This window comes from Dipteris shenzhenensis, chromosome 20, assembly GCF_047967505.1.
Source record: "Dipteris shenzhenensis isolate YYH24624 ecotype China chromosome 20, Dip_SZ_1.0, whole genome shotgun sequence".
Lineage (NCBI taxonomy): Eukaryota > Viridiplantae > Streptophyta > Polypodiopsida > Gleicheniales > Dipteridaceae > Dipteris > Dipteris shenzhenensis.
The window spans coordinates 9,366,757-9,391,619 of NC_141615.1; the positions used below are offsets into that span (position 1 = coordinate 9,366,757).

The window sequence follows — 24,863 nt, forward strand, 5'->3', positions numbered from 1 at the left end:
CAGAACTGCCTTCCAAAGGACAGCCCCGGAAAACGAGCACGAAGACCAGTTCTAAGCCTGGAAGAAAATCAGGAGCGGCAGGACAAGTCCCAAAAAGATGATGCAAACACACTTTTTTTGGGGGGTAAAAAGGAATGCGAACACACTTTTTTTTTTGGGGTAAAATCCATGTAGTCTTATATCACAAGGGGCTGTCCCCAAGTGGAGACCAGCAAATACACACGCGCGCACATATGACTAGAACATATCACCTCTCACAAATATGCCTCACTGGCCAAGTGACTCAAAGCAAGAGACCGCAGAATGCCCCAAGCAAATTGAAAAGTAGCAGCTAGTAGGCAGAAAGTGCACTTCTTGCCCAGGTTGAAGTCAAAAAGCTGTCCATCTGCAACACAAAAAAGCCCTTCATGGAGACGGCCTCAATAGCATAAACATCAATTTCCTCTATTGGCATCCGAAGAGCAGTATTGGGCCAGACAGACACAATATCTCCAACATGTCGTTCATTTTCCGGGAGATTGCAACCAGCCATGTACTGCTCCAGCCACATGTACCTGCTGATGTCGACCCATCCTTGGCCTCTGAATAGCCCAGTACACCACATCTTCAATCTCAAGACTGACATCAGCCGTGGCGCTCTGAGAAGCCTCAGTCCTATAGTAGACCCTATCCTGCTGGATCTTTTTCTCGGAATATCACCAGCGTCTCCTACTGCTGCCACATGTCCAAGGTGCCTGTCTCCCAGCTGGAATAAGCTTACAAAATATACGAGTTTTAAACTTCATATCTACATTCTTAATCTTAAAGAGTCTTAAATCCTAGGATAAATCCTAGGATAAGTTGGCGTGAGTTTTTATATCTGAAACTCTTGAAACTTCCCTCCTCACATTTATTCTCGAGCCGTTAGCATAACTTTTATTTATTTAGAGTTTCCAGCTGTCCTGATATCAGCAGACTGCAATTCCCAAAGTGAAATCAAAGATCTATAGAGTACTACAATAAAATATACATGCAAGCACAGGAGGCATGTTCCCATCCTGCAGTAATAAAGCCTTTCTACTTTGTAGTGAAAAGCATAAAAAATGTAAATTAAAGTTAAGAGTCGCCATGCCAGGGTCAAACCAAAATCAGACTCAGCTCTTACTTACATGCCTGAACTTGTGATCTGGAGGTGACATGGAAAGGGAAGGGCTTGCCGACCCAGCTTAACCAAAGGAGGTATGTTAACACTGTACAATCTATGGTACCTCTGTTAATATTGGAATAAGGAATTATTCAGGCTGCTTTGTACAATTCGCCAAAGAAGCACTGCGTACAGATCAAAACTTGCTATCTCTAATCTATTTTATCAACCCACCGGGAGAAATACATAGGGATTCACATAAACCAGCATTTTCATGAGGAATTACCGAGCTCCAATTCCTTGATTTGGGATACGGTAGCTCTAAACAATTGCCCATCAATTTGTGCACTTATAGCACGCAGTTGATATGCAGTGCTTTTAGTAGAGAGGTTGCCATCTGCTTCACCAGCACTTGACCACCAGAATGTTCACCATCTCGTCGCTCCTCAATAAGCCTTTGAAGCTTTTGTTGCAGATCATACTCAACAATTAGCTGCTTTGGCCGTGGATGGTGCTCATAGACAGCCTACACAAGTACAAAGGAGTTAAAACCACATTTGAAAATACAATTTCTCAAACACCTGGAGTCTGGTGAAATATGTAAGCAAGTGAAAGGCCACAGGAATCAACTCTCGTACATGTCAAGAGACTACTTTATAATCTACCTAAAGACAACCCCAGGAAGCACACAGCCCCTGCTTTCCCCATGCCCACACCCAACCCACAATGACGAAGCCTCTGTTCGGAATCCCCCCACCCCCCCCGGACCCCCCCTTTCGCCCCCCTCCCCTCATTTCAGAATGCTGGAATAAAAGAGGGGCCTGAATTATCAATGTGGAACGCTAGCTGTGGAAATCCTCAGTAGGAGGTGGTAGATAATACCACAGCAGGACCATGGCTGGCAGACATTTCCATCATAGCATGTCAAAAGACATGTTATACAACCTTCCTGGACTCAACATGTTTTGATGAAAGCTACTTACCAAAGCCAAGGCTCTCTACAAAACTGGGCTCTGACTCCAGCTCAATTCCTCCATAAGTAGACCATTTGACAATGTGGATGCCCCATCTAGTGTGTAAATGAACAAGAGAGCCATTTTTCGAACACAGTTTACGTAACACTTGGGAATACCTGATCTTACAAAAGACAACGACCACATACTACCCAAGATGTGATGGGCAGGCCAACTCCCCTGACAAGACCTAAAGGACATCCTGCCTGGGATGGTGTAATCAGACCATACAGATTGGGACACCAATTGCATGCTTCCTTAGGCGCCTACCAAACAGCCTACAAAATATACAGCCCATGTGTCCTTCCTCCTGGCATATCGACTCGAAGCGGTGGTGCCCCCTGAGTTCCTAATCCCAAGCCCAAGAGCTACAGCCAAGCATCAACTTGGCAAACCAAAGGCCATTGAATTCCGAGCAAAGACAAAGGAGTATCAAGGCTTGTCCTGACATCAAAGGAAACGACCTCTTAGAGGTGTGCCAATGCTACTATACAATTCCCAAACAGGGCTCAAGAAGCCCTCAACAGAGAATGAACAAGGCCATTCAGAATAGTAGATGCTTTCCCCAACAAAACTCTGCAACCAGAGGAACTTAACGGAGCCAGCTTACCCCAACTCATGAACATCAGCAAGATAAGCATCTATCAACCAAGATGTCGCCTACTCACAACATTGCCACATGGTTCACTGGCAGGAGCAACGCAGATGCATATGGCCCAATCAAAGTACATAGCTAGTCTGCATATCTCAACATCTCGCTAGGATTGGAATCTGGTTCAATGTACAATTAGTCATTTGTGGTGTGCTCTCTAGTTGTGCCGGCTCTTGTCATCTCCACTCTTCTCCTCTCCCCTCTTCATATAATTCTGAAGGTACATGGCATTGAATGGAAAGGAAGTGGAAAGACTAAAATGAAGATACAAGTGCAAAGAAATGATAGCCAAAGTACTCACATGATAGAAAGCTTTATGTTGACTAATATGAAAAGACTCAAGACTATATAGTGTGAGCCTCTAGACTCTAGAAAGTCACAATGCATATGGGATAATCTCCCATATAACATGTGGCACTGTCTAGGACTCACTAGACTATAAAATAAGTCCTAAGGACCTAGGACACACAAATACAGTCACTTTGACTTCATATTCCAACATCCCCCCATGAAGGAAAGGTGAGGGACTAGTGGAATGAAGCCAAGAATAGAACATGACAATGATGGAGTCTACTGCTCTGTGCACCCAAAGAAGCTCAGAGGCTCAAATAAAGCATGGCTACCTGACCAACACATCGGTCTAGGGAATGCACCAACATCTTGGAACTTGGCCAGATAGCCTGGAGCCATTACCAATAGCCTTGTGCTAATAGCTTTGAGTTATCATTTCTACAATTCCCTTTTGGACCTGTAGAAGGATATAGTTGGCATGGAACCACATGCTATCAAACAACAGGGGTGGTTCAGCACACTAGTCCATAAAATTAACTGCTAAATAGGCTTTAAGAAACAATTATCCTCACAAAACCAAAAGAATCTCGCATGAGCGATAATTGGTTTTCATGCAAGGCTGAGACAATGCTACCCAATTGTAAAAATTATGAACTCGCTCAATCAGACCTAAAGATGCCTACTCACAAACAGATGAAACCAATATAGTTGAGGGTACTTTTTCTGGGAATAAGCTTTTTTTGACCATATGTTAAATTCTCTCTTACCTTGATCAATTTTAATAGATTGAGGCGAGCAATAGCATCTTGATGGTCCAGTCTTGCCACCAGCAGAGGGGTGAGCCCAGAGGTCGCCAGATTAACATTAATACGTGATGATTTCCTGCATCTTGTTAAAGCTCCAAGTTAGAGATCCTCAACAATGGCATGTATCCAACCAATCTACAAATCATTGCTATAAGCCCTACCATAACCACTGTTAAAAAAGACAGTTTCTGGTCAATTACTAGAGAACTGGTAATGCAAAGGCCATGGCTTGGCATACGCCTGTGTAAGAACTAGCCTTCATCTCAGAATCACAAACCAATGTCTTAATCAATCCAGAACACAAAATCTTACGTGATAATCTTGAGGAATGGCTCCAAAATGTGCACGAAAGATTGTTCACCACAAGACTGGAAGAAAGCCACCAACTTACGAATTGCTTCAGCCTTAAGCAAGGCCTGTTCAACCTTCCTCTGTTCATTGTCAAGAGCTAAGCATACTGCTAGAGAATCAAGAGCTGTAACAGCCCAGTACTCATCATCAAGCAAACTGAGATAAAGCTCTATTCCTTTGTGTGCCCGCAACTGTTCACGTGTGTAACGAGATGCATGCGCCATATCACAAAGTAGAGGAAGAGCAAATTGTTTTAATGGTGAGTTAATTTTGACGAGGTGCATCAAGTGTGGAATAATCCCGCTCTCTGCTGCCCGTTCTTGCCGTCTCTTGTTGATCTTGCAGAGATTGTAAAGTGCATTCAATACCTTCACACAAACACAAGCAAAAGCCAAATTAAATCTTGATACACATGACTGAACATAAATGCTTCATGAGATAGCCCAGAGTCTGCTGACATAAATTCTATCCTACCAAGTCACATGGCAAACATACGCAATAAATAGAACCACCATTGAAGTGTTAATGCACAGCCAGGTGCCAATAGTAAGGTACCTTGCCTCGTAGAAGTTATAAAAAGTGAAGAAACTTACTTGATGATGTACTTGGGACACCATAGGTCCATCACGCCACTCAAGAAAAGGCACAAGATGCTTCATTGCATCTGCCCGCTGAAGCTGTTCTAATGTGTATGGATCTGTCGAAAGCTCCTTTATGCAAGTCAAAATCTATCATTTGAATCCATCCAGGTATTGTTGACAGTCAGTTCCATTGTTCAAAAGCACCACACATGGAACAGGGAAAAGGATTTGTTTGAACAAGCTGTTACTATTTATGGCAAGAATGTGAAAAAGGGGGAAAGGGGGGTCCTATTGTAGTTCAACAACAAAATTATTACAACAGAACAAAATATACCCTCAGGAGAATGGGAGCCTCCAACTTGCTCAACATCTGGAACAGCCGAATCAACAAGCTAAGACTACACATGTGTGTCTTCACCACCGTGTCTCCACGGGAAAACTCCAGAAGAAGATCAGCAACTTTTTCTAAATATTCTCTTGCAACATCCGCATTGAGGGTAGAAACCATTCGAGACAATAAGCCAGAAGAGGTTGCACTGCCTGGCCTTCCATTCAATACTCCAGAAACCGAAAGCAGACCAGAAGGAGATTGCGATATTAACCCAGAAGTGGAGGCTGCTGGCTCAACTACAATAGGATAACCTCCAGCAGCATGTGGAGCAGACTTGGAGGTTACACTCGGAGAAAATTTGAAGCCCAAATTCGCCTGGGCAAGTTCAATTACATTATTGTCCTTCCCATTCTCTGCAAAAAAACAACTCGTGAGAAATGGGATACACGAATCTGTTAAACTAAATCTTTTCATTAAGGTACCTGCATGTATCATGTAATCAGATATAATATAGTTTTGAAATCAAAGTAAGGCGTTACCCTCAAATGCAGACATAAGCAGATGTAGTTCACCATTATTTTTTCTGATTGCAGATGCATGATGAAGCAAAGGCAAAATACTCTCATGTCTATCAAGTCCTCCTTGTAAGTGCCTTATGTACTCCAGTTGCCCAGATACTGGCCTTGAAGAAGGGTCTTTCTCAAGAAGACTAATCAGCGGTTGAACTTGTTCTTGCTGTTGTTGAAAAGATTGAGATGATTCCATATGACCATTCTGCCAAGGTTGATCTATAAGTTGCCTCGAATTATCAAGAGTCCCCAAAAGTGGCCTTGTTTGGTCCACATCCAGGGGAGATGAGTCTGGCTGTCCAAGGTCAAAGTTTTCTCTATCCACTCTAAACAAGAGAGGCTGTTCTTGTTGTCCTGAGGATGACCAGCCATTTTCAGTTGTCACCTGCTCAAAAAGATTAGGAAATGGAGTATTCTGATCTACTTGTCCAGGAACATATCTCATCTCCATCTGAGCCATATGACTCTTAGTAAACACACCAGATGGTGGCCGCAGAGGATCTGTATTGCCAGCTGAAAAATGATCACCTTGGGCTGAACGAACACGGGAGGGATCCAATTGGCCCGAACGAGGGCGAAAGGCTTCAATGTGTCCAGAGAAGGCACGGGATGATTCTAAAGGGCCTGACCGAGAACGATGAGCAACATTTGATGTTGCAGAGGTTGAACCCATTCCCATTGCAGAAGCAAGGCGTGTAGCTTCGTTCAGACTGTGTAACGTGTTTACAAGCCTAATCAGCACACCATTTTTAGAAAAAATACGGCAAAAATCATTTGTCGGTGTTGAATTTTGAAGCTTGAAAACCTGCCACATGCCATCAATCGCTATGTGTACCATTTCCCTACAGATTAGGACAAATTCAAGGTATAAGAACATCTTTGGAATTGTACCTAACATCAAATATATCGTCAATAACTACAATGGTGCATATATTTCCATGGCATCCCAAAATTGTTTGAAAGAGAAGCTAAGCACCCCCTTCCCAAATGCAGACCTGTATTTGGCATAATCAGGCTCCAAAAAACCCACGAGCACTGGCAAGCCGCGACATGCTATGAACATTTGCAAAGTTGGAACACTGCAACAACAACAATACAAATCATGTGAGGGGGGGGCAAGAAGACTTTGAGTGCACATTTATGCCTTTAGATGGCTTTGACACCATTCTATGTGCTAGCATTTCAATAAGGTGCAATAACATTCAGATGCTCCCACATCAGTCAACACACATGCAACATTGAAGAAAAAATGTTCACAACAATGTTCACATTTACCCTTAAAGGACTAGAGGAACTCACCATGTAACTTTAAGATAGGCATTTGACTCAACACATCCGTTATCACAATTTACTTTCCTTTACAATATACTGACTTAATAGTTAACACTTGTATCAATTCAACACACCTGACCTTTAGATCTTTCAATTCAAGCTGATTGCAGAACCACTTGATACTTTCTTGTTCAACGAAACCTTCGAACTTCGCACTGTACAAATAGTGACCTCCATGTTTTTGAAGCATGGACTATGGCATAGCATCCTGTCACATCTATTGGATAGCTTTTGTGCCAAATCTAGAACATGACTCTCCTAGCTCTCTTACATGCATTAGTTTCAAGCAAAAAAGATTCATTAGGATCAACTATCTTCAACACCAGGCTTTCAATTGTTTAATAAACTGAAAACTTCTTTAAGCTTCCACAATCCAAGCAAAGGTACTTTTCTTTCCCTTAAGTAAGTCCATTATAGGGACTACAACCTAGGATCATCCTTGACTAATCTCCTGTAAAATCCCAAGATACCAAGGAATATTTGCAATTCCTTGGTAGTATCAGACTAGGCCACTCCAAACTAGCTTTAACCTTCTCTTGATCCATACATACCCTTCAAGTACTTGCCTTCTTTACTAAAGAAAACATACTTCAGACTTCTCGCCATATAACTTATGCTGCCAAAGAAATTCAAGGATTTACTTAAAATGCTTCAAAGCTCTTACATAGCCTTATCATTTATCATTTACCATTGGCATTTGACTCCATGAAACTGCTACCACATTGTACTTTCCTTTACAATATACGACGCCTAGCCTTTTGATCTTTCAATTCAAGCTGATTGCACAACCATTTAATACTTTCTTGATCAATGAGAACTTCAATAGTGACATCCATGACACATGTTTTCAAAGCATCGACTACAGCATAGAGTTCTTTCACATAAATTGAACAGCTTTTCTCAACGGAATCTAGCTTTTTACTTTCAAAGCTAGTGATCATCCACTTTAAATCAACACGGCTCTCATAGATCTATTACTTGCATCATTCTCAAGTACAAAATACTAATAGGATAGAGTATCTTTAACACTGGGATGGTTTCCATTAGTTGTTTAATAAGCCGAAAATTTTTTCCAGCTTCATCAGTCCAAGTAAAGATACTTTTCTCTCTCCATTATAGGGACTGAAACCTATATGTATGTATGTATGTAGAGAGAGAGAGACCAAGGAAGGTTTGCAATTCTTTTAACGTAGTTGACTAGGCCACTCCAAAATAGCTTCGGCGTCCTCTGGATCCATACGTATCCATTCACGTACTTGACTTCTTTACAGACTTAACTTTGACCATGTGCCCTCACATATTGTTGTTGTGGCCACAATTTATTCAAGCTCAACTGAAGAAATTCCATCTTCTTGTTGACTATAAAATGTTCCCATCCCTTGTGGAAAGTAAAACTCCAATTTCTTTTAAATAGCCTTTATAACCATATGACCTCACATATTGTTGTTGTAGTGGCTACCATTTATTCAAGATCAACAAAAGAAACTCCCAGTCCTCTTGATGACTCATAAAATGTTCCTATTCCTTGTAGAAAGTAAAACTCTATTTTTGTGTCACATATCCTCCTAAGAACTGGACCAAGACTATATTAGTTTTTGGTCACGACTAGTTAATCAAGAAGGACCTATGCTGCCAGTGCAATTCAAAATGCTTCAAATGCTCTTGCTGAAGATAAGAATAGCATCCAAGGAGGGTAGTTTATTTGCCTAGATAAGGTCTAAGCACACTATTCATTTAGAATATGGACATAGCATGAGCGTTTGTTAACCCAACAGTCATTGATAATGACTATTTAAACCCAATATTAAATACATCATCAAGGTAGATTATAGCCTAATGACCAAAACGTAAGTCAGTTTTACTAAAATACTTGCCTCCTTGCACTTATCAAAGAGCTCATAAACACGTGGCATTGTGTTGCCTTATCGAGCATGACAATTATGCACAATCGCATAGAGCCATCTTTCTTTTAAAATTGAAAGAGATGGACACCCAAGATGAACTACACAGCAAAATTTGCCTTTTCTCTCCAAGAAACAAAAATGTCACTTAATGAAAACGCCCTAGCATACCAAGGTAAAAATACAACTCCCCTAGAAGGGGTGCAGCGACAAGAGAAGAGATTTCCCCTGGCTGGCCGCGTTATGGGGTGATCGCTCGCACGATAGGCTGATCAAAGAGCCACTCAAGTGGCCTGTAATGCCATATGATACCTCGCACGATAGGCTGAACAAAGAGCCACTCAAGTGGCCTATAATGCCATATGATACCTCTCTCTCCAAATTGTAGGAAAGGACCCGGTTCCCATGTACGAAGAAAAACCTCTCCAAGAAAAGAAAATGTCACTAATGAAAACATCCTAGTGCACCAAGGTAAAATACGACTCCCTTAGAAAGGGTACAAAGACAAGAGGAGGAGATTTCCCCAGCTGGCACTCTATGGGGTGATCACTCGCACGACAGGCTAAGTAAAGAGCCACTCAAGTGGCCTATAATGCCGTCTCTCCAAATTGTAAGAAAGGGCCCCGTTCCCATGTACTAAGGAAAACCTCTCTCCTTCCCCCCATGCAGTCGAAGTCCCCCTACAATGTGTCCCATCTACCTCTGTGTGCACAATGTCCTGCCGAATACAATTGAGGTTCTTGAGAATAGAAGTACTATGTTAATCAATGGCTTGTCTAAATCTCACTGTCCATTTATGTCACACAATGATGCTAGTAATGAACTCCCATCTGTGGTCAGTAACCAAAAGTCCACTTTGTCGCCATGTAGTATAGGGTGTGCATGTGTGATATCTCATATCTTGTCAAGCCTATAGCAATGCTCCCCTAAATTTTATTCGTAGCCACTAGGTGGTCCTATGTCCGTCACCCAAGCAACCGCGCCCCAAGTCACCACCATCTCTCCCTGGGTGCCTGCAAAGACTAGTCTCTCAATGCTCGCCGACAAATCTCCTCTGCATGTCGGTCAATCCCAAATGTAGTGCATTTGTGACTGCCACATCTCGAACGAGCCACCTATCTGCATCCATATCCCAGCCATGTGCCCACTGCTAGGGCTCTCTGAGCTATCAATCAAAGAAAAAGAGAGATTTTTGAGCCTAAAATTGTCCCATAGCCTGTGCCAAAAATCTAATAGAAATCTCTAAGAAAGTCCCTACCTCTCCCAATGAACTGCCCTGTGAACATTCAAGACAATGGGATCTCTCCAAAACGGGTCTTGCTCCAATCTCTATGATGGCCTCCTGTCCGAATGAGCTGCCCTGCGAACATTCAGGACACCCGCATCTCTCCAAAACAGCTCTCGCTCTAAATCTACATAATGGCCTCCTCTCCCATACCTAAAAACTCCAATCTATGTCATGTGCAATGAGCGGTCCAAATCTATCTTACCACCTCCTCTTGACAATTAGCTACTATCTGCCTCGTTGCTGGTCTCCTCTCTATGTCCTCTTGTCTGAGGAACCTGCCATCATCTAGAATTCAAAATGTGAGGGAAGAGACCGAGGTACCCACCAATAGGATCTCATGTCTAGTGAACATACCGACCCAATAGTGAGGATCTCCTACATCTACTCTCCACTCATCTGTGATGGCCCTCTCTGCCTCTTGAAGCACGATCTAAGAGCCTTTGCGTCACTACACTCTCTGTCTAAGAGTCTGCAGCAGTTAGTTCGTAAAGGTCATCCACCCTCCCACTATGCCAGCCACTCTCATGGTGAAGCTTCCCTAGATAGGTAAGGTCAAGCTCCAAGAGTGTGACCTATGTCAATCCCAATCGGCTAATGAAGAGAAGAGGTGTTGGAATATAAGGCATCCAAGCTATTCTATTTACCCCAAATGAATTCACGAAGAAAAACAACATGCAATATCAAATACCGCAATCTGATTGCTCGTATCATATGTAAAGCATTTGATTACTCACACGGAGAAGATTGCGACTCAAAATCATCAACTTTATTCATGGAAGACACAACCAGGACAGAAGACTATCTGCTCGTGCTATCCAACCTTGTTGCAGATTTAGAAATAGGAAGTTTCGACTGAACTATGGACCCTATCGACTCTCAGAGAAGCTGCTCTATGACCAAAACAAACAAGGCTAAGCCTATGCCTATGGCTCATGGCTCACAGGCTCGTGGCCTCGACAAAAAAGACGAAGATCAACGCCATTGCAGACAAAAAAGACGAAGATCAACGCCATTGCAGACCTTTGTAGCAATCTATATTGCCGCCTTCAGCTCCACATGATGAAGTGCCACATCAAATCCATGCATTGGACAGCCGCTGAGATTAACCAATCACGCACTGTTGCTTGCATGGACCAATCTGATTGCCAGCCACATGACCTTAATTGTCCACGCCATTGAACCAATCAGAACCTACCTTTTGAGCCCTAAGGTTGTAACAACCCTTCAAGTGATCATTATAACAATTCACCATGAGGCTTATTGCTAACAATCCCCCCCAAAAGCCGAATGAGTATCAAATGCAAACGAATACCAACAAACAACAAAGTTAACTAAAGCACCAACACCCCGAACACCTTAAATACGACCAGCTCAGCCAATAGAACTCAATCATCTCACACAGAACTACAGAATGCTTAATAGGAGCAAATGCACCAAATGGTAGCAAGCAAAACCTGGCTTGCCACCACGATGTCCCTTGCCAATGGTACCTGGCTGAGCTCCAGTAAAGGAGCGTGCGTCGGATTCTCAAAAGAAGTGGGGCCAACTGCTACTCCGCCATGGCCCATGATATGCATGCTTGTGACAACCGGGATATCTCATTGCCGTCCCTCGAGGAACCCAAGAGAAGTCCGAGCGTAGGCTCCACTGAGGATGGAGTAAATCATTGACCACAATCTCATAGGATTTATGATAGTTGTTGAGAGCTCCCAATGCAAGCAAAACATCCATAGTAGAAACCAGCCGTGATTATGTAAACCAATTCCTGGTGGATTAACCCCTAAGAAACATAAAGGCCATAAACTTCATGTGTCCACCTTCCAATTAGACTGCTGTATCATCATTCTTACAACATCTAGAAGCTCCTCTGAAATCACATTGGCCAAATTCATGCCTCGAATGCCATTGCCACAATCTCTCAAAAAAATGCTCATGGCCTCAACTACAAACAGAAGAGGAAAGGGGCTGACGGGCAGCCTTGTCTCACTTGTGTGGAATCTTGTTGGGCATTCAGAGTCTCGTTTATGTGTCCATGAGTGAGTGTGACCATATGTGCATTTGAGAGTGGTCTTATGAGAGAGATTGTGTGGAGAGAGTGTTTGAAGGATCAAGTGCCCTTTGGGAGTGGATAAGGTCATGGTAGGTGTTGGACATGACATCATACATGATGTCGTTGGTGTGATAACAAAAGATAAGGTTTGCTACCTATAAAAGCATGTAATTGGGTTCTTCAACATATGAGAATCCTTTGAGCTGTGCACAACAATCTCTCTCTCAATGGTTACTACATCTTTTTCTTCACCTTCATCACTATTATGCATACAGCATGACGATGGATATCTTCCACCCTCTAGAGCCTAGAAGAGTATTGTCACCTTCTATTAGCGTCCCTCCACAACCAATTTCACCAGGCAGGGTGTCTCTCTCTATCATGGCTGAAGTGTGCCCATTAAAGGTCGTTGGTTGGTTGAAGGTAACACTGCTCACAGGCTCATCCCAAGCAAAAGCTAACCCTCTGTTCCCCAAACTGGCCTTATCAAGCGAATCAAGGACAAATCTTTCCAAATTGCAGGAATTACAGTTGAGCACCGTCTTGTTGCACATGATCAATGATGCTTGGCCTTCTCGCACTATGCCTTGCTTGTGGAAACAAGGATTGCTGCATTTGATTCACAAAAAAACACTACGTGAACGTTTGTTAGACTGGCATCCTATCACAATTCTGCTTGTGGTGTATAAGTTGATTTCTAAAATGCTGGTATTACGCATATCCAATTTCCTCTACTTTGGGTTACATCCTACCCTGTATGGGTTTTTGCCCCAGAGACAGATCATGGAGAATATTGCTAATGCTCACGTCATCAACGTAAAACCCTAAGGTTGCTTTCTGTGGATCATCTTTGCTCACCAAAAATGCATGGAGGATTGAATATGCTCGATATTCACAGCTCACAAGGTGATCAGCCATGGAGAATTGAAAATGATGCTTCAGTTCATGAAAGGTGATCAGCCATGGATATACATGATGCCGCATTTGCTCTTACATTTGTCTACGACTGCCTTTGGTTGCTAGCAACCTACCCAATGGGATTTTCTCCTGGGTCACATTGATGGTAAGATCAAGGGATGTCCTTTGTCACTCGCTTCCTTTCTGATCGGAAGCACATACTCTCTCATCTTAAATGAAATGGCAGGGATATTCTGACTGGAGTGCATTCATTGGTCGAAGGTGTTATTCAGGAGCTCCGCTGCTCCTACTTTATTTGGTCCAAAGTAATTTGCCTTGTGAAGATGTGCTTGCTGACGCTGGCATGGTTTTTCTTTTCCTGCTGTAGCCAGACAGTTTGGCTTGGAACAGCATTATAGGCCCCTATGGCACTTATTGTTACATATGCTCCATGACTTTCACTAGTGCCTCACCTTGAGATTCTAGACCATCTCAAAGACTAGGCTCTTCACTAGAATGATCCTTCTTGTCATCCACTGCTGTTAGCTGAAGTCACGGTTGCATCGTTGTATAAGGTTTTGCTGCCTCCTTCCCAGGTTTCTCTTGCATCTGGTCTATGACACGTACTTCTCTCACTAAGTTACAATGCGGTCCAAAAGTGTTCATGGTTTAATATCAATGAGAATTAGCAGCTTGCCTCCTACTTATTGTGTGACCTTTGGCCTAAAGTTTTATAAAGAAAATTTGTGGCAGAATTTGACATCCTGAATTGAATCATCCAGGATTTATGTTTGGCTTGAAGAAAGCCTTCATAATCACCGATCTATACTGATGTGCTGATGAAAGTGTTTAGAATACAAAAGCCCATGGAAAATGCCTAAACCCCATGGCCCTCAGCCCTCCATAGTTGAAACGCAATAAAGAATCAGAAAAAGTAAATGTTTCTGTAAATTTACCTGGTCTGGCAAAGTTGCTGCACAAAATAAGCTGCTTGCATTCGCATCTCCTTCGAACGTTCCGGACCAGCAAAGCTCATGATGGTTGGAATCTGCAGAAACGAAGTTAGATGCTGCAATCCATTGCTCACAAGCTCAACAAGATCTTTGGCTTAAAGAATATCATGAATCTTTTGATGAGAACACTGTAAGGCTCAGATAGCAAGTGTGAAGACAAAACAGATGGATTACGCATTGAGGGATTACCAGGCCAACAAGGCAAGCATTCTCCTGAAAATTAGAATTGTCCTTGGCTAGTTGATTTATCACCTGCAGGACAGCATGAAGAACCTGCAAGGGAATTTTTATATTCAGATGCTTCTATGCACATTCAGATGGATATACTGATTACTTCCACAAAGCATATTTCAAATCTGCATACTTCATGGGGGAAACACTTGGTCACTTACACGATTGTTCTTCATCTCAAGCATCTCCGTGAAAGGCATAACACCATGCTGAGAAATAAATTGAGATTTCTGCTCAGGGTGCTCTCTGAGTATCGAAACCATCCTCTGGCATGCTTTTATTATAGAATCCTCAGACTCCTCAGGCTTCAAAAGGCCAATTAATCTTGTAATTTCCACAGATTGAGTTCTCACAGTCACCTGTTCAAGCAATGGAAAGTCATTTTACAAGGACAAAAGGTTATTACTCTCTCTTGAAAGACATATTGCACAAGGACTAAAAAGCCACTGCCATTAACAGAGAGAAGGTCTCTACTAACCGATCTTTTGTTAAAAGTAAATGTTTCAGCTAGCTAGCAGTAGTAGTTTCAAGTCTTTGCCCACAAGTAATCCCAATGAGTTAAATGCTACCAAGACTTCAAGTATACCTAGAATGGCTTAGACTACAGTAGCTCACCTTTTTTTTTTTTTGGTATCTTGCTTTAGAAAAAGGCAAAGCCATAAGAGCCAAGCCCATGAAACATACACAATATGCATATACAGGGTTCATGTTATCAGACCACGGAACACAAACATCAGATGGCATGGAGAGCAATCATTCAACCATCTTCAATGTGCCGCCAAAAAGTACCTAGCAAACAACCTAGGCCTAGTATGGGTTCAATGAGGAATAAAATAGCTTCAACAACCCAGTCCAAATCCCTTGCCTGAAGAAGGCCACACTAAACACAGGCATCCAGAGCTGACTGCTACCAGATAACATTGACAAGGTCAGTCCATGTTGAAAACATGAAAAGAAGAGGGGTAACGAATGAGCTACAGACGGAGAGATGTCATCACATAGCAAAGTCACGTCAAGGCAAGAAGTCAAAGGTTCACGTCTATTCAGAACAGAACATTTATAGCCAATGCAAACATTCAATGATCAAATAAAGTTCTTCGGAACATACAGGTGTCCAATGCTTGCTGCATTTGGAGTACTTCACATTAGCATTTCCTTTTTGGTGACTCTTATGCAAGCTAGGGTGAGTAGGTGTGCCTACCCACACAGAGGTAAGGGTTAAAAACCTAACTGATAAGCTGGCTTTCTAAATCACTGATTGTGGCCAATTCAAAACATCCCGTGAAAAGATGAGCAGGTAATTAGGCCCAACTAAGTGAGTCATGTGCTGAATGGGTCATCAAAAACTAACATTCCATGTGGATGCAGGTCAAAGGTGCACTATTACTCAGCCACAACTGCTCTCCAGGTATAGGGGGGAAAAAAGGCTGCAGTAACATTTGTAATATTTGGCCGCTGCTGTCGAGTCACGTCTACAGTCACTCATACATCTTCAAAAGTTCAGAAGCAGAAAAAAAACTCATTGTGTTGATACATAGTTACTGGGGATATAGCACCTTAGATGATGGGCTTCCTGAATGGCAAGATGAAGGCATCTTATGATTTCCTCTATGTTACGCACAAAAAGCAATGGATTGGTCATGAAGGCATAAATCTTTATCAAGAGAGAGCACAAACTTATTTGAATGCTTAGAATAAAACACGGCCTCATATATCAAAATCATCACCTAGAATATTAAAACAAGGCATGCTAGCTCACCTCTTTGCGAAAGATTTGAAGTGCAGTGTAACAAACCTACAATTTTCTCGACTACATTTATTGATTATTCTTGGAGATAACCTCATTATTGAGAGTAGCAAATAACAAGCTAATCAAGGACGTCAAGGTTGACCTTCACAGATATTTTAAAATGCATGATTTGGAATTCTTGCATTATATTTTGGGTGTTGCGATATCATAAATAGAGGAAGGCATATTTCTCAGCCAAACGATATATATGTGACTCTATGTTGGAGCAATTTGGGATATTGGATGTCATACCTATAAGTACACCTATTGAGACCATGCATAACATGTTGAAGTTGATGAGTGCATAATTTTTAGATCCTAGAATTTATCAACAAGTAGTTGGTAAGATCATCTCCTTGATGACATTAACATGGATTGATATTTGCAATGCAATAGGGATCCTTAGCCAGTGTATGGTAAAGTTGTGTGTCCACTATTGGAATAGAATTAAGCAGATTTTCAAATAAATTAGTGGGACAACTAATCATAGGTTGACATATCTAGTAGAGAGCCCAATTCAAAACCACATCTTGAGGGGTTCTATGATATAGATCCCAAACACAAGTCTATTTAGGATACACACTTACACTGAATACACATTGTGTATCTTGGTCTTTTTGCTCTTTTGACACATATATTTGGACTCCTTGTCCAGAGAGATTATTGTCAGCTTGATAGAACTTCTTGGTTTCCATTGGCTCCTATCTAAGGGACTAAATTAATACTGCATTTGAAGATTTCATTACTCCTAAATAGTCTTACTCGTATTTGTAAATCCAGTAGCCTCCTAATCAAACCACCACTATGCACAATGCAGCAACATACCTTTAATGTTTCGCCATTGACACGTCCCAGCATTCGCGAAACCTCTGATCTGCAAACAAACACAAGAACACACACAACGTGAGAAAACTGAGCAGGCTGCTCACCACCCAACCATGACATCTACGGGATGTGATCCCGAATCAGGAGATGTCCCCTCCGAGCCACGAGCTGAGCTACTGGCACGAACTCCCAACCAGATCCAAACCAGCCTTGTGTCCCATACCACCAGGTGGCGCTGTGAAGCCTGGGATCTGCTACTGGGCCTTGGGCTACGCTATGATGCAGGCGCACGTTCACGACTCAATCCAAGATCAGACCTAGCACCTGGGAACGAAACTTGCTCCCATCGGCTCTCTCAGAACTGAACCCCTGGGCCCCTTTTATAGACTCGGGCCCCAAGCGCCAAAAATAGCGAAGACCTCTAACTGGTTCGTACCCTTGCCACTCAACCCGAGAATCAAGCCTGCCTAACTCTAAGCCTCCCCAGGCTACCTGAGCTAGTCTTGTGTACCCAGTACACGTCAGATACCAATCCGTGCACATGACATACTTCCCCTCCTCTAAGAACTCACTCCTGAGTTCGCTAAAAAACCCAGAAATGTTCTCTGGAGGTTTTGTAATGTCTCCCATGTTGCATCCTCCTCAACACGATCCTTCCACTTGATCTTGTATTCCATGATAGTTCTATTTCGAATCTGTCTTTCACGAAATTCAAGAATACACTCAGGTTCGTGTGGAATAAAAGTCAAATCTGTAACTTCTATTATCTCGTGAGGAGAAACAAGTTGATCATCCGCACCCAAGACTGCTTTCAGTCTACTGACATGAAAGACTGGATGTACTTTAACATCAGGAGGCAATTCTAGTCGATATGCAACTGGTCCAATTCTTTTAATGACCTTGAACGGACCACAGTATCTGAGGGATAATTCCGGAACCAAACCAGTACTTAGGCTCTTCGATTCCTTGGGAATTCGCAAATATACCATCGTTCCTTCAGAGAACTCTCTAGGTGAACGATGTCTATTAGCATAAAATCTGTCCCGATCTTGGGCACTTGTAATAGACTCCTTGGCAAACTGCAACATTTCTTGCATGTCTTGCAAGAAGGTCTTTGCAGCATCATTTTGGATTCCCTTTAACCCAACCATAACTGGTGACTTAGATTGAAACCCGTACATAAGCATAAAAGGACTGTAACCAGTACTCGAATGCTTTGCACTGTTATAAGCAAATTCTATCATAGGTAGATATTCTTCCCATGAAGACTGTCTCTTAGAAACATATGCCCGAAGCATATCTTCAACCAATTGGTTGACCTTCTCTGTACTGCCATCGAATTGTGCATGATCTGAGGAACTCATACTTAGAGTAGTTTCTAACTTCTCAAAAACAAGTGTCCAAAAGTTACTTGTAAACTTTAGGTCCCTATCACTGACTATGTCAGCTGGCAAACCATACAGCTTAAACAAGTGGTCCACAAACTCGTGAGCCAGCTAAACAGCTGAAATAGTTGTTCTAGTAGGTAAGAATCTAGCCATTTTTGTCAGACGGTTGACTATGACCCAAATGGAGTCATGACCCTTGCACGTTCGAGGCAAACCAGTAATAAAATCCATGGAAATACTTTCCCATTTATTACCTGGAATCTGCAATGGCTGTAATAAACCCACGCTTCGAAGGCGTTCTGCCTTAGTAACCTGACAAACCCGGCAACCTACTACATAGTTTTCAATAAATGCACGCATCTTAGGCCAATAAAAGGTATGCTTCACAAGAGACAGAGTCCGATGTATACCCGGATGTCCAGCACTAGGAGCGTCATGACACTCCGAGAGAATCTTGGATCTAAGTTCCAGAACATCTGGCACACAAATCTTTACATTTCGGAACAGCAAGCCGTTCCTAATCATCCACTGACCTCCCGCCGCCTGTACCGTAGGTGGCACAATCCCTGAGTCCTGGTCAACCATGGAGCTCCCATCCTGGACTCTCTACCAATAAGAACTGAAATGACTATCAATTGCGCAAAGCCCTCTCAAGGATTGAAATAGGTCTGAGGATATTTCCGTAAATGACATAGCATTTACAAACTTGACTCGACTTAAGGCATCTGCCACACTATTCAACGAACCCTTTCGATAACGTATTTCAAAATCAAAATCTTGCATTAATTCTACCCATCTAGCTTTCCGTCCCCTCAATTCAGACCCATCACACACATACTTAATTGACTGATGATCAGTCAATACAAGAAACTTCGAAGCATACAAGTAGTGTCTCCAAACCTTAAGGGCATACACTACAGCATAGAGTTCCTTTTCTAGTGTGGGCCAATGATATTGGGTGTCGTCTAGCTTCTTACTCTCGAAAGCTACAGGTCTGCCCTCTTGGAATAGAGCTGCCCCAATCGCAAAATCACTCGCATCGGCCTCTAAAACATAAGGCCGGGTAGGATCGGGTAATGCAAGAACGGGTGCTTCCTTGATAGTAAACTTAAAGGTTTCAAAAGCTTTGTTCAATGCATCATTCCAAGAGATCAGTCCACGACCTTTCAATATGTTTGTCAGGGGTGCTGTGATGTGTGAATAATCACACACAGACTTCCGTAGAAATACCGTAAATCCTAGGAAAGAACAAAGTTGTTTCACAGTCTGAGGGATAGGCCATTCTAAAACCTTCTGGATACGATCCAGATCAATGCTAATACCTTCAGAAGAAATCTTGTGTCCTAAGTAAGTTATCTCCTTCATAAAGAAGTCACATTTACTCATCTTGGCATAGAGCTTATGCTGTCTTAGAATAACTAAGACAATCCGGGGACGTGTCCTATGTGATCCTCAAGCGTTCGGCTATAAACCAAGATATCATCTAAGAACACTACAACGAATTTGCCCAGAAAGTCTCGGAACAAATCGTTCATCATTTGTTGGAAGGTGGCAGGAGCATTGGTCAAACCAAAAGGTAATACAAGAAACTCGTAGTGACCATACCTAGTTCGGAATGCGGTTCTATCTATGTGTTTAGCATAGATACGGATTTGGTGATAACCCGTACGCAAATCAATCTTAGTGAAATACTTCGCTCCGGCCAAACGGTCTATCAGATCATCGGAATGAGGTAGAGGGTATCGATTCTTAATTGTCACTTTATTCAATCGTTTATAATCTATACACATTCTCCATGTAGAATCTTTCTTCTTCCTTAAGAGGACAGGTGCTCCCCAAGGTGATTTACTTGGGCGAATATAGCCCAGATTCAGGTAATCCTGTAGCTGTGAAGCTAGCTCATCCTCCTCAAGCTGGCTCATCTTATAAGGTGGTACACTAATAGGTTGAGCCCCAGGTACTAAGTCTATGCGATGATCTACTGTCCGTTCTGGAGGTAAACCTTCCGGCAGTTGAGCAGGGAATACATCCTTGAAACCATCTAACAACATTCTCAATTCATGGTGTTCAAACACACTTAAATCATTCTTGTTAGTTACAGAGACAACAAATGAAGAAAGTGGAATCAAAACACACCGATAGACATCATAATGAGAAGTGTTTAATATATTCCGAAGCTGCATCGCAGATACAATAGGTCCCTGAGAAGAGGGAATATTATCACACTGAATACAAAATTGGGTGTCCTTATCCAAAAAAGAAAGGGTGTGTTCCTTCCATCCAATCCGAATATCGTGGGTTTTAAACCACTCTATTCCGATTAACAAGTCCACATGCTTCAAGTGCATAACATAGCACGTAAGAGCCGCTGTGTATTCTTGAATCCGGATAGAAAGCGCTTCAATCTTGCGATCCCAAAACTGCTTCCCAGCTGGAAGCTGCACCTCATAGGTGTGATTGCTAGGTATCGTGGACAGCCCCATCTTCTGCACAAGTTTGTAATTAACAAAGTTGTGAGAGCTGCCCGGGTCAAAGAGAATGTGAACTCTTTGGTCCCTAACTTCTCCATAAACTCGGAAAAGATCATGGGAACCAAAAAACGAAGTATTAAAAGTGCAATTACAAGAAAGTGGGCAGGTAATAACATTTACAAAAATACCTGTCATCGAAACTTGGTTCGCTCCCTTGGCTTTGGTACCCGGACCCGCCTGGAGCTTCGGTCCCAGCGCTTGCTTTTAGTTCTTGCGCTTAGGACAATCATTCTTAGTGTGGCCCCGCTCCTCGCAGAAGAAGCAACGTCCTTCCTTCTTTAGCTTCAAGTTACAAAGGAAACGGGCTCGACCATTCTTTGCCTGAGTCAAGTGTTCCTTGGAGGCGTTGTCTATAGACTTCGTCTCCCCGGTACCAGTGGTAGACTTGAAGAACTTCCATTTGTTCTTCCCACTCGTGTTGGAAACTGTGGTTCCCTTTGCACTGGCCATGATATCATCATAGATACGCGCGTAATTCATGGCCTCTTGCAACGTGGTACACTTGTTCTGATTTGTAACTTGTAGGAGTCACGTAAACCATCTACAAAGAAACCTAACAAGGTCACTAGATCCATCTTTGTAGCTCTGGTCTGCAAATCCCGAAACCTCTGAAGATAAACCTCAAAAGTCAAGTTCAGCTTGGACATATCGAGGGCTTTGAGCTTGCCTACGATATCATAATCTTCCTCCTCCTTCAGAAACTCTTTCCTGAAGACACCTTCGAAATCTATCCATGTTGCCGGCTTGGGTTGGAGTTCCTTCCACCACAATAAAGCCTTTCCTGACATGAACCCGGCTGCAAGCTGTATTTTCTAGTCATCTGGATAAGGGTGAAACTAGAAGTGTACTTGCCACTTGTGCAACCAAGTGTCAACAACCTCCTTGGTACAAGACTTCTGATCTCCGGGAAAAGGATCTGGAGTGATGTTCGGACCTAACACTGAAGCCATGGCATCCACATGTGTGAGCGCCTGAACAGTGCTAGTCAGAAGTGTGAGGGTAGTCTGAATCCCTTGGAGTTGCTGCATCAACCCCGTTTGATTCGCGTTAACTTGCTCAAACTTTCCATCAAGAGCAGTGGCGAATTCACTGAAGGCTTTCTTCGTAATCAGATCGTCGTAGAGACCCTGGTCTTCCTCCGTAGGGTAGTCTAAATCCTGGTCACCCATCGCAAACTCAGGATTTGCAGAATCAGCCATGTCTGAAATCTGATCTGAAAAGAGTAGTGAACTGAGAGAAGTGACTGGTGGAATCGAAGCTTGAAGGAGAGTGGAGCAGAGAGAAAAATTGTCCCAAGAGGAGGTGACGAAAGAAGAGAAGCTGGCCGAAGAGAAGGGGTACAAAGCTGACGATCAGCTCGAGTAGGTGAACCCGGAGACTCCCCCTGTTGGTTCCGCTGCTGGCTGTACCGTACAGTAATCTGCTGCAAGCTGTACCTAGGTGGCGAAAATCCAATAGAGGTGTAGAGGGATCTTCTTGCGCACACTAGCTCCTAACCTCTGCGCAGCCCTGACCAAAGCACGGGTTCCCCTAGGGTTCCTGTCAACCCTTCGTCTACCCAACAGCTCCTCTCACGTCTCTCCTCCAATCCTCTCCACTCTCTCCTAGCTACACCTCACACCCTCTTTCACCTAAACCCTTCAGCAATCTCGAATTCATCACTCACTCTCTTCTTCCGACCTTTTCCCTAAATCCTGACCACTTTCCATAACCGATGGACCAAACAAGAACTTGCAGCACAAATTTCGAAATTAGGGCATACCTGGAGGAACAAATCGTCCAAAATTCTTGGAACAGAAGTTCCTACCTCAGGAGCTGGCTCTGATACCAACTGACACGTCCCAGCACTCCTGAAACCTCTGATCTGCAAACAAACACAAGAACACACACAACGTGAGAAAACTGAGCAGGCTGCTCACCACCCAACCATGACATCTACGGGATGTGATCCCGAATCAGGAGATGTCCCCTCCGAGCCACGAGCTGAGCTACTGGCACGAACTCCCAACCAGATCCAAACCAGCCTGGTGTCCCATACCACCAGGTGGCGCTGTGAAGCCTGGGATCTGCTATTGGGCCTTGGGCTACGCTATGATGCAGGCGCACGTCCGCGACTCAATCCAGGATCAGACCTAGCACCTGGGAACAAAACTTGCTCCCATCGGCTCTCTCAGAACTAAACCCCTGGGCCCCTTTTATAGACTCGCGCCCCAAGCGCCAAAAATAGCGAAGACCTCTAACTGGTTCGTACCCTTGCCACTCAACTCGAGAATCAAGCCTGCCTAACTCTAAGCCTCCCCAGGCTATCTGAGCTAGTCTTGTGTACCCAGTACACGTCAGATACCAATCCGTGCACATGACAGCCATGCACTCCTCAACAATCACCTTGAGGATAAATGCATAGTCTAGTGTGGAGAAACTAGAGCAAAGACTTGACTGCCCACTGGCTCTCTATCATGTTGTCTATACAATGGCTATAATGTTCACATCGTGATCATGTGGATCCATAGTGTCGCCCCTCTTGAGGATGTGTATAATAAAATCCCATGTCCGTGGTAAGGTAAAACAAGAAAAATCACTTCACTGAAAGGCCTAGCCAAATGTGAGACAAGGTCTCCCAATCATGCACAAGGTATTGCATTTGAAACCCTTGATGATCTTTGGCCCTTCCATGATAAAGATTATGTATGGCATCTCATGTGTTTCACACATCAAAGTATAGGCAGAGCTAGGTCTAGAGATCGTGCATAGATCTTCGGCTAGCTGATCACGAATCTCAAATAATGTGTGAAGGCGCCCAGACCAAATATCTATATCATGATGGATCAAGATGAATTTTCCTCTAGGAACTTAATCCAAATCATGCAATGTTGTTGACTATATGTTTCATTGAAGTCTAAACACTTTGGGAATTTCATCACGTACGTGATGTGATGGTTCTCCAATGTTCATACAAGTTATTCTTATTTTATTAGATTAAAAGATCATCATCCAATTCTAATAAACAAATTATGAGAATTGAAGTTAAATTTAAGTAAGTATGTATGTATCTATATACATAATACAAATACACACACAAAGTACATGGGAGACAGAGGTCTCGCATCAACCCTGAAAGTGAGCATTGAGCTAATGGTGAGCCGGTTGAAAGGGGACACACATACACATACATGTATGTGTTTGTATATATCAGTATGTTTGTGTGTGTGTGTGGTGGAGGGGGGGGGGGGGGGGGGGGGGTGGCGGGGGGGGGAGGAGGGGGGTAGAGGGAAAAGAAAAGAGATGGATCAAGCTAGCTAGATCAGTTCCTCTTTCTTGCTTGCAAACAGTGTAACCAGAAAACGCGTTTCGGGCAGTAGAAACGTGAAGAAACGTTTCGACCCGAAACGTGCGAAACGTGGAATTTTTTTGGATTTTTTTAATAAAAAATACATTATTTTTATTATTTATATAAAATACATTAATTTTACCCGTTTCTAGACGAAACGCTTGTCAAAATCTCGAAACATTTCTTGTGAAACTGCTTGCAATGAAAACCTCTTCTACAACCAACTAGCCATCATCTGTAAATATCCCAAGTTGTCAAACAAGGAGCCTTGCTCCACCTCTTGAGAAGCTTGCCTCATATGGTTCTCCAATCATACCAGCCATTTTAATGAATAGTACATATGAATAGTTTCTCGATGTGAGAAAATATTTAGAGTACAGCATTGTGCTAGGCCTTTGTTGATGGAGGCAAATTGTGGTAGGTATGTAAATATGTATATCTATATGGATATATGGATTGCATGTGAGATTGCATGTGAGATTGTATGTGAGGATGTATGCATGTAGGCATGGTCACTTACGCGCATGCATTGTACACGTGGATGGAGAGAGAGATGTGGCATGCACATGTTTG

The 24,863-nt window shown here is 42.8% G+C and overlaps 1 protein-coding gene across 2 annotated transcripts in view; it reads right to left on the reverse strand.

Annotated features, from left to right (window-relative positions):
• Positions 1-223: 223 nt before the first annotated feature.
• Positions 224-24,863, reverse strand: part of LOC147889236 (MAP3K epsilon protein kinase 1-like) — a 65,932-nt gene continuing 41,292 nt past the window's right edge. The window contains exons 15-25 of one of the 2 annotated variants that reach the window (XR_015542921.1): positions 14,591-14,788; positions 14,388-14,471; positions 14,142-14,233; positions 6,713-6,796; positions 5,688-6,559; positions 5,152-5,561; positions 4,830-4,964; positions 4,198-4,604; positions 3,847-3,961; positions 1,149-1,649; positions 224-734 (exon numbers count right to left, since the gene is read on the reverse strand). Coding sequence is in view for 1 of the 2 variants with exons in the window: in XM_087391797.1 (XP_087247923.1) it covers positions 1,473-1,649; positions 3,847-3,961; positions 4,198-4,604; positions 4,830-4,964; positions 5,152-5,561; positions 5,688-6,559; positions 6,713-6,796; positions 14,142-14,233; positions 14,388-14,471; positions 14,591-14,788 (2,574 nt within the window). In the remaining variant the exon portion in view is untranslated. Of the gene's footprint in view, positions 735-967; positions 1,650-3,846; positions 3,962-4,197; positions 4,605-4,829; positions 4,965-5,151; positions 5,562-5,687; positions 6,560-6,712; positions 6,797-14,141; positions 14,234-14,387; positions 14,472-14,590; positions 14,789-24,863 lie in introns of those variants that run through there. The other variant, XM_087391797.1, reaches the window with a different exon arrangement.